The sequence below is a fragment of the Haliotis cracherodii genome, unplaced genomic scaffold (genome assembly GCF_022045235.1).
Source record: "Haliotis cracherodii isolate W230 unplaced genomic scaffold, xgHalCrac1.p SCAF_8, whole genome shotgun sequence".
In the NCBI taxonomy this organism is placed as follows: Eukaryota; Metazoa; Mollusca; class Gastropoda; order Lepetellida; family Haliotidae; genus Haliotis; species Haliotis cracherodii.
This window is the reverse complement of record NW_027266341.1, coordinates 29,062,864-29,074,029: the sequence shown is the minus strand read 5'-3', so window position 1 is coordinate 29,074,029 and position 11,166 is coordinate 29,062,864. Positions and strand designations below refer to the sequence as shown.

Here is an 11,166-nt window from a genome sequence, read left to right as displayed (position 1 = left end):
TTGAATAAAACATGTCAGTGTTAGTTTGTATTTCTACATAGCATTAAACTATTCGGTTATTTCTAACATGAATACTACAACCCCTATGGTATACTGCACTAACTGTACAGGGTTCATTGCTCACACGGGGCGGCAGGGTAGCCTAGTGGTTAAAGCGTTCGCTCGTCACGCCGAAGACCCGGGTTCGATTCCCGACATGGGTACAATGTGTGAAACCCATTTCTGGTGTCCCTCGCCGTGATATTGCTGGAATATTGCTAAAAGCGGCGTAAAACCAAACTTACTCACCCTCATTGCTCACACACAACAAATCTGGTCAGGATAGTGTGACCTATTTTCGCACGGGGATTCCCCTGTATTGCACCACGCCTGACAATCTCATTCGGTTGTTTCCTGTGACGTCATCGTGCACCACCGGTGAAGTGATATGGTTCTGTCAGTTAGTATTCATCACCTAACCTTGTTTTGAATTTTTTAGCGGGTCGCGTGAGAGGATACCTATTAGCGACTTAGATGAGTAAACATTCGACTCTTTGTAGAGAAAATGAAGGGTAAAACGGACCTTATGGCAAAGAGGACCGCTTACTCAATATCAATACTCCGAGTTTCCAAGCTGGTGCCAGCATTGATCATTGTCAATCGTTTCCACATCAATTACATGAACTACAAGTCAATGTCAATCAAACTCTCATATTTACTTTCGACGTCCTCTCAAAATTGTTTATCCCCCATGAATTCGGAATCGAAAGCCAAGTTCGAATGACGTCATACGACATATAGTGACGTAATCTATTGTTTATGACCGTTTCTACCTTCTAGGCCCGTGTCCCACTGACCTCTGTTGTGTCTTTTGTGTGAAAAACAAGAAACGTTGTTGTTTTATTGAGTTGGTTTGAGGATATTGTAATGCTAAGGACAAATTCTTCCCATTTTTCTGTAAATTCGTGAAGATCCGTGGAACGATGCCCAAGATGTCAATCACTGGATTGTCTGGTCCAGACTCGATTATTTACAGACCGCCGTCATATAGTCGGGATATTGCTGAGTGCGGCGTTAAACAATAAACAAACAAACATTTTTTTCTGTAATAACGTTAACGCTATTTTTCAGAGCATTACCATGTTGGGAAGCCCTTGGCCTCCGTTCAACTGCCCTCCTTCGTTGAGTAGGTAATGTTTGACCTCGGACTTCTACTAATGAAAATGGTCGCTACACGGCTGAAATAATGCTGATGCGACGTTAAATTTTAACTCACTCATTAATGAAAATTCCCTGAAAAAATAACGTTATCTTATATTGGTTGCTAGCTGTTACAAAGTTAGTGGTTGATGCATGTCATCGTATCCCAACTGCGTAGATCGATGTTCATGATGTCAATCACTGGGTTGTCTGGTCCAGTCTCGATTATTTACAGACCGTCGTCCTTTAGCTGAACTATTACTGAGAGTGGTGTTAAACAACAAACAAACAAAGTGGGGCTTTATATTCTAAGCCCGAGTGACCACAGGGCCACATTTCTGACGTATAAACAAAATACGAAACAGATCGTAATGACGTCATAACACTAATGACGTCAAAGCCATTGGGCTTCGATAATATTGTACCACCTCACGGTACGCTCGAGGTCTATGACCCGTAATCGGTCACGTGGCGTAGTATAACTATTACATAGACTCCCGCTAGTATATAGATAATACTACGCTTCACTCTCTTTAGATACCATAGAAAGTTCACTGTCAAAATCAACAGACTCAAGTCTGCTTGCATGTCAGTGACAGCTTCGAACGAAGGGCAAGGTCACCACTGGAATAAGAAAACTACTACTCAGCGTTTTACGCTAGAGATAAGGAATGTTATTGTTCACTTTTGGGATGTTTTGGGCCACATAATCAAAAGTAAGGCACACGTCTACGGAGTTCACGAATGATTTGTATCGGAACTGTTCACTTTTAGTGATTTTGTCGTGCAGTCGTGTTCGTTCGTTCATTAACAAACACATCCGAAACAGTGCCACAAGTGTCGAAGGGGACACTAATGACACAACCGGAGCATCCAACGTAAGTCTAGATATCTGTCCAGATAGTTTAAACTGACTTCAAATCACCACGCTTAACCTTTTACGTTAAATCATATTGAAAGTCGCGAAAATGGTCGGATGCGTCACAGTCATAGTGACATGTTCGGTAATTTCCTCGTTGAAACAAACGATACCAAAAGGAAAATAGAACATTATACAAAGTGTACGAATGTCATATTTGGGACTAGACTTTCTCAGTAAAGTACAAGTTCTCGTACTTTAGTAGGTTGAATCTCGTCCAGGATTCGAACCTAGACTGCCAGAGTGAGGCACCCAATCGAAGTCAGCGATCTAACCCACTCAGCGACCAAGGCTTCCACACAAAAAAATGAAATTCCGACAACTGGTATCCTACATCACATATTTTGTGTACACCTCTGACAAGTGCAAAAATGACACGGCTCCCATGGGCGAAAGCTATGAACATTTCCCATTTCTGGCGCCGTGATATTGCTGGAATATTGCTAATAGTGGCGTAAAACCATACTCATCCACTCACTCACACACAGCCAGGCAAAAGTACTGTTATATTCACGTCACACATCTGATAATCGTTTCGTAAAATAGATCGGGCGCCCGCACATGCATGTACCTACATCATGTCCCAGATTCTCCACATACATACTAGAATAATGAAATATTATGAAACAGTTTATCATTAAAAACGAAAACTTAAGTCTCAACAACACGTTTATTCTTTAATGCAACACATGCTGCAGGATTGTAGATATATCTATGCAGCATACGTCATGGACTGACGCAGCAACTGTCATATGGCTGTTTCTGTGGAACAGTCTTCGACTGATGCCACCATACATGCAATCGGACTAACCATGAAACGCTATGGACTAATACACTCAATCAAAGATGTCTGTAACCTAGGCAACACGCCATGGACTAATTCAGTCAGTGCTGATGTCTGTAACCTAGGCAACATGCAATGTTTGTTTGTTTGTTTATTGTTTAACGCCGCACTCAGCAATATTCCAGCTATATGACGGCGGTCTGTAAATAATCGAGTCTGGACCAGACAATCCAGTGATTGATATCATGAGCATCGACCCACGCAATTGGGATCAATGACATGCATCAATCAAGTCAGCGAGCCTGACCACCCGATCCCGTTAGTCGCCTTTTACGACAAGCATAGTCACCTTTTACGGCAAGCATGATCTAATGCAGTCAATGCATGGTGTCTGTAACTTAGGCAACACACCATGGACTAATTCAGTCAATCCAAATTGTCTGTAATCAGGCAACACGTTATTGACTAATGCAGTCAATGCTAGATGTCTGTAACCTAGGCAACACGCCATGGACTAATGCAGTCAATACAAGATGTCCCTAACCTAGGCAACATGCAATGGACTAATGCAGTCAATGGAAGATGTCTGTAACCTAGGCAACACGTCTTGGACTAATGCAGTCAAGCCAAGATGTCAGTAACCTAGGCAACACGCCATGGTCTAATGCAGTCAATACAAGATATTCCTAACCTAGGCAACATGCAATGGACTAATGCAGTCAATGGAAGATGTCTGTAACCTAGGCAACACGTCTTGGACTAATGCAGTCAATCCAAGATGTCTGTAACCTAGGCAACACGTCTTGGACTAATGCAGTCAATGCTAGATGTCTATGACAATGATGAGCATTTCATGTTCCTGCGGAAATCATCATAAAGGCTCAATACTCGCGATGGGAGTAGTTTCACATTTAAATCCTTTAGTAGCTGCTTAGCTTCCTCTAGGGAGGGTTTTCTGAGCCACTGCATTAAGGTCAGATACACAACCAATTCCCGCTGCTTGACCCGCCACATGGCCGTGTAGTTCCCGGCATACACTGCCTGAACAACATCCTTGGTTACGCCATGGTCTCTTAGAAAACCCGTTACCGCCTTCACGGAAGGAACAGGGCCGTATGGCCTGAGAGGAAACTCGTCACAGAATTTTGCCCGAAGTCCAGTGATGGATGGAACTGGCAATGCTTTACTTGCTACGCCTCGCTTGTCTATCAAAATCTTTTTCATCCTTGATGATTCAACCTGTCTGTTCCCTATCATCCGGCCCCGCTTTAGCGGTGGTGGGGACGGTTCTGACTCATCATCTCCATCACTGCTCACATCAATTTTAAGATTCAAGATAGCGCTGCCATTGCTGTAACCATCAACACAATCTGTACTAACAGAGTGTCCTGCATTTTCATCAGCATCTTCTGAATTCGCCAGATCTGGACTAAACATCTCTGGAGAATCTCTGCGGTCTGGAGAAGATATTTTTCGAAAGCAATCCTTGCTATCTATGGAGTCTGATGTCATTGGTTTCTCATCATCTACTGAATCTTCGGGTCGACCAAACGGCCATGAAATATGATCCTCAGAATCTGTTAAATCTGTTGGCAGAGAAAATAGCTCAGGGATCTGCTCTTCAGCCCCAATGTATTTGATCAGTGGAGAAGATGCTTCTGTCTTTTCTTCCTCTCCACCCGGTGACATACACGGTGTAGATGTCTTTTGAAAGTAATGTTCATCAGAATCGGACGTATTTGTTGGTTGACCAGTCCCCGAAGTCGTGTCTGTTCGTAGAGGATGTGTAAATAGATTTTGGCTTTCCTCCATGTCATCTGATGAGTCTGTTGATATAGTAAACAGTTCCGGATCCTTTCCCACAACACCAACATACTTGATCAATGGAGAAGACAGGTCTTGCGTCTCACCCTCATCATCTGATAACAACATCGGCGAAAATGCCTCCTGAAAATCTCCCTCCATGTTGGATGATTTTTCATGTTTGTCAGAATTCCCAAGAATCAGGTCTGACCTTAAGGGAGATGACAATGGGGTCTGTTCATCGCCTGATGAATCTGTTGGCTGGGCTGATTGCCGTGGAGATGTGGATGATTCGGAAATCTCTTTCTCCTCATCCACAGAGACAGTAGGCGTACACACCTTCTGTGGTTGACATGTCTTAAAGGGAAGGGAGACAGGTGCTGAGAATGAATGGAGGTCATTGCTTTTCTTCAGACTTGCTACAGTGATCTGGTCAAGGATGAATCGGATTTTCAGGATGTCTTTCTCCTTTCCTAGTGACTTAAACTTCTCACAGTGGTCGATGTAGGTTGAAATCAGATTGATATCAGGGTGTCTGTAGACCTCATTTGTTATAATAGATCTCAAAGCCTTTCGTGCATTGATGGCTGTGTACCCTAGACGCTCACCACCTCTTGCCATGCAACGGACAATGCCGAAGAAAGCCTGAAAACGACTGCATTCATTCAAACGATTCGTCAGTGGTTGCCCGTTCGGCAATCTGAAGAATGATGACATCTGGGGGTTGCTGTCCTCTTGCAACGTCCCCCTGATATATTTTCGGTAATCTTTGAATAGATTATACTCTTCAAGGTTTAAACAGAGAATCGATGAGGTTTCATACACGACGATGATGTATCTGTCGCCAACATGTCTAGCTCCTTCAAAATCTGACAATTTCATAGCCACAGGTACACATGGCCGATGAAATAAGCCAAGCTGAATGATCCCACAAGCAATGTATCTCATGACCAGACGTCGTTCCATGATTGACAGACCCAAATTGCTTTCACTCCAAATACTAAGGTCAACATCTTTTGCACTTTGGATGATACTGTGAACTTCCTGCTTCACCTTAGAGGAAGTGTACCCTTGACGTACAACAGACAGATCCCATTTATCCTCAGTGGAATCAAGAACAGTCTTCCTGCGACGTTTTCTTACATCTTGTATCACCTTATTTATGGACGCACGAAAATACCTCAGATCTCTTGCTACTTGCATGGCCTCAGATGAAGTTTCCAAAAAATCCATGAATACTTTTAAAGATCCTAAATGCCTTCTAACTACATCTAAAGAAATACCCGCATCAATTAGCTCTTGTATATAAGTTGCAGAGTCGTTTCTGCGCTGTAGCACCTTTAGCGTAAACTGACTTGGCCATACTTCGCCAAAAGCTTTCTTCTGCATATAGAAGAAGTATCGCGAAACACGAGCAACAACCCTGACTGCATGCCGTGCACTGTGTTTCTTAAACTGGCACAAGTAGGACTTAAATGACTGCATGACAGGTTCATTATATGGGAAAGCCTTATACAGGAAACTACGTTTCAGTTTCTTTCGAAGATTGATGTCAGCATCGTCATCTTCCTGACCATTGATGACCAGGTCCTCTGCGTCAGACAATGGGGATTCCTCGTCCATTATGGTTTCACCTGGCGGATTATTTGAGCTTGGTCCCGTGTTTGAAGGACCTTGGTTAAAACAACTTGATGTTGTTGACTTCTCTGCTGAATGGTCTTCACATGGGTCGGAGCTCCTCTTTGTTGCTCTTGTTCCTTCACGTTCTTCATCGGGCTTACTGCCTCTTGTTCTTGTTGACTGTTCCGAATGATGTTCTTCAGGAGGGATGGGACTTGTAGTGTCTCGAGCAGTAACGTGATCTAGATTAGTGTCTGATGTAATTTGTTCTTCTTCTGATCGTGATTCTATGGCATCAGGGAAACCTTTTGAGGTTGTGGTTACAGTTTCTTTTGAAATGTGGTGGCCAAAATGCTTCAGCAACGCAACAACTTTCGGCAACGCATCCAGTTCGAATCCAACTTCTGTAGCGGCCTCGACCACGGTGTTTTCTGTGATCATACGACAGTTTTTGTAATGAAGGATTTCCTGTCTGGCAGACAAATGCATATTTGTTATATTCGCCTCCGATGAAGTCGGGTGGCAGAACTTGAGATGAGTCTTCATGTCATATGGTTTGCTGCATTTTGGACACACAGGCCAATTCCAATCAGATTCAGGATTCATTTCTGAAACATATTGAATTGATTTAAAAACTTATGCGACCTACCAGGAGAAAAGGGACCTTATGGGTGCAAGAATAAAATTGTGCTATGGCGCCATAAAGACGTTTGACGTCAACTTCCTTTGAACAGTGATGATCGATATGTGCGATGTGATGTATTTCTGTATTAAGTATGAATTGAAGAGCTTTTAAATTGTATTTTGTGTTCCGAAAATGTTGTTATATCAAAATATAAAGAAAAGTCAAAATGTTATTTTTTCCCCCTCAGGGTCCCTTATCTCATGGCTGGTCACATGTATCTACAATCTAAATTGTATCATGTTCCGTGAAACGGAATTGTCAACCAGCTCCTGTCGTTCCGGGATAAGCCGAATCGTGTAGGTTTACTTAAGAGGGGGAAAGGTGACGAATGGGGAGCACGGATGTTCTGAGATGCGTGCCTTAGGAATGGCAGGAACTTCTGGTCGTTGGTTCAAATCCCAGACTCGCTCTTATCATGTTTAGGGTTTATCAGGAACCATGCGGTGCTTGTGGGTTTCACTAACGTGGGAACGTCACAACCTGCTTTCCTCGAGCTTCAAGATGACACGCCGTTATATAAACAAAATAGTGTTCAAATCGGCGTTAAACCCAAACCCACACTGTTATATTTCAGAAATGGTGTCAATAGTGACAAAAAATTGTCTGGATTTCCTTTGACCTTGATCATGGGGGCGATCGGGTAGCCTAGTGGTTAAAGTGTTCGCTCGTCACGCCAAAGACCCAGGTTCGATTCCCGACATGGGTACATTGTGTGAAGCCCATTTCTGGTGTCCTCCGCTGTGATATTGCTAATAGCGGCGTAAACCCATACTCACTCACTCACTCACTCTCATGGTCATGATTTGGTTTGTTAGTACCATCTCCATGATGGTGGGTTTCATGTAACACGTCTACGACGAGTATTGTTGTTCACCTTTTACCCTCACATGACCCTGTCACACTGTGGTATGACTCAAATATTGTCACAGGCAACGCCAAACCTCCACCGGACCGGAAACTGAAGTCAATACTTGATACGTTAAAGGCCTCATCACCAAGCTAAATAAGTCAAGTGCTGTCAACGAGTTCAGAGGTCGCATGCTAATGGGAACGGATGCCTAATAAGGCTGGAGATTACGAAAGCCTAATAGTGCCACCTTGGTACCATAATTTTATTTTTTATATATATATAAAGTACTATGTATGAAACTGATATAAAGAAGATGATGGACTAACGTGGACTTTATTATTTTATTATATATTACATGTACACCGAGTGAACATTTACCTCATTTTTGTATATATATATATATATATAGGTAGGTGTGTGTGTGTGTGTGTGTGTGGGTGTGTGTGTGTGTGTGGATTTTATAGTGCCAGCCCACTAAGATACAATGCCGCAGTTTAACATGAATACTGCACTCAGACACAGTATACTGACTCCTCTTAATGCCGAACGCCAGGCAGGGTGACAACAAGTCTCGTCTATTAACGTCTTTTGGTATGACGTTGCTGGTGGTCGAACCCCAGACCTTCTGCTCTCCGGGCAGACGCTCTACCATTAGACCACGGTAGCGGTCTCAAATAAATTGAAGTGAAGACGGGATGTTTTTTTTAAGCAGGCTGACCCACTACACCTACAATCTAACCATGTTATTTGCCCGATGTAGATGAATAAACAGAGAGGTTTCGAATCCCATATGCACCATGATTACGATCCTAGGCCTGTAAACGCCATATCCCTGCTCGGAGCTGCATAACAACGTGGTGAACGTCTTCGACACGACACGCACTGATGCGTGTTGGAGAGCGAATGTTGTTTTTATCACTGCTTCAAGACATGCCAAATTGACGTAATAATCTGAATTCCTCTTTCAAATTACTGTTAATCTTCAATTGGTGAAAGATTTAAACAGGAATGTGCCCTTAACGTATACTACTCAAAATAAGTTAATGGAGATCCGATTTTGATTTTGATTTGATTTCTGTGCTAGGCGGTTCAACAAGTAACTATACGCTTAACATACCTACATGTCAGAATGACGAGATCTGATTGGTCCACGTTGAGGGCATAAGTCTCTTATTCCCCGCCACGAGCTATACAGGCTGCACGTGGATTACTGAGAGGAGGAATTAATCCCTTATACCCCGCTTCAAAGCAAAAAGCCGCACGTTTTTTCCAAATCAATGAAGTCACGTGACACAGCACAAATTGTACAGCTGTGTTCTATCAATTTTAAAGTTGTGTTAATACTTTTACAATGTCACATTAAAACGTGTTGATGAGATAAATTCGTTGTAGCAGGATCAACTCCGGCTCGTGGTATAAAACCTAATCTGTCCATCGACAAGTTAACTATAGTTATATGAAATAATATCGGGTGTTCTTTCACTTCTTTTTAGTAGTATATGTAACAAACCCAATACTAGCAGGCACATTGTGAGTGAGTAAGAATGATTTTGCCGCTTTTCACGCAATATCACGACGGGGACACCAGAAATGGCCTTCACACATGGTACCCAAGTGGGAATCAAACCCGGGTTTTCGGCTTGACGAGCGAACGCTTTAACCACTAGGCTACCCCACCGCCCCGGCAAACTTTTAAGTGTTTACATATAGGCGTTCATTTACGCACAAACGCTACCTCTTTCAGCCCACATAAACAACATTAGGCTTTAAATATTTAAAAAGGGATATTTGAGTTTAGAATTTTCCTTTGAATCTACAAAGCGTGTAACACAATGTGCTGTATATGTTGAATATTCTAGGAGTTAGTGACCTCGGAAATATTTATATTCCAGACAGGAAACGAATCGGAATCAACTCAGATAATATTGTGAAGTGTTTCCGCAGCCACAACTTACAGGCATATACTGCTGCAGTTGTATTGGGCTCAAATTCACATACACACTCCAAATGTAAATTTAGAGCTTCCGGTCAGAGTATCGAAGGTTTATTTGTTTGTTTGTTTTTTAACGCCGCGCTCAGCAATATTCCGACTATATGACGGCGTTCTGTAAATTGCCTTGTCTGGACCAGACAATCCAGTGACGCAATTGGGATACGATGACATGCATTAACCAAGTCAGCGAGCCGATCCCGTCAGTCGCCTCAAACGACAACTCAAGCATAGTCGCCTTTTATGGTTAGCATGTGTTGCTGAATAAATATTTTAACCCGGATCTTCGCGGATAGTTAAAAAACATCAGTTACCATTTTGTTGTTGCCAGGGGTATAGAACACGTTATGTGAATGATATTGATATGTTCGGGTTTAAATAACCGTAAAGATCCGGGGTAGAATAGGTCTTCAGCAACCATGCCGTAAAAGACGACAATGCTTGTCGTAAGAGGGATCGGGTGGTCAGGCTCACTGACTTGGTTGATGCATGTCATCGTATCCCAATTGCGTGGATCGCTGCTCAGGATGTCTATCACTAAATTAATTGTCTGGTCCAGACTCGATTATTTACAGACCGCCGTCATATAGCTGGAATATTGCTGAGTGCGGCGTTAAACAACAAACAAACATCAAAGGACGAAGACCCATGACATAAGTGATTGAATGTAGTTTAACGCCACAGTTAGGAATTTTCCAGCTATACCTGGGCAGTATAAATAACCATGCCTAGACTATTTAACCAGTGGCTGATATCATGAGTAAAGATCCACGGCGCCTGGATGCGATGACGCAATCGTTCAGGTCACACTTTTCAACGACCTGATTCTAACTATAGCGGCTGTTATGTAAGACAACTGGTCCACATTCCCCGTGCTCCGTGCCGATGGCGGGTCCTGTACAACAATGACAAAGCACTACCACTGATTGCAGGGGCGAGCGTCAGCCACACACAGAATTCACGATCTGTGCCTACACTGCAAGTGGAAACAAAAATTAGAGAGACGAAACAAACGTTACCTTAAATACGTTATTTCCCAGAAAAGTTGCCAACAAACTGGGTGGCTGTAAATTAAGATCTCCCTTTACGGCAGCGGTTGGTCACGCGCTCTTCACCCGCGCGTCCCAAACACCCACTGCGTCACGTCGAACTCTGCGGAGTTGTTTTTTTCAACTCAATCAGCGTCGCCAATCAACTTCGTTTGTCATTGAGCTTTGCGTTTCAACGTCCAACAATCACTACGCAATACATTAATATTTAATGTGTTTTGTTTGATTTTCTTTCCAAAGGGTGTGGGGAGGGGTTGTGGGGTGTGGAGGGGCTGTGGGGTGTGGAG

General features: G+C 43.0%; 1 protein-coding gene across 1 annotated transcript; it reads right to left on the bottom strand.

Moving 5' to 3' along the window:
- Positions 1 to 3,713: 3,713 nt before the first annotated feature.
- Positions 3,714 to 10,918, bottom strand: LOC139449498 (uncharacterized). The gene is made up of 2 exons (XM_071230922.1): positions 10,850 to 10,918; positions 3,714 to 6,913 (listed from the first exon to the last, which is right to left on the bottom strand). Exon 2 carries the CDS (start codon positions 6,909 to 6,911, stop codon positions 3,714 to 3,716), a length of 3,198 nt encoding a protein of 1,065 aa, XP_071087023.1. The 5' UTR covers positions 6,912 to 6,913; positions 10,850 to 10,918.
- Positions 10,919 to 11,166: the final 248 nt, after the last annotated feature.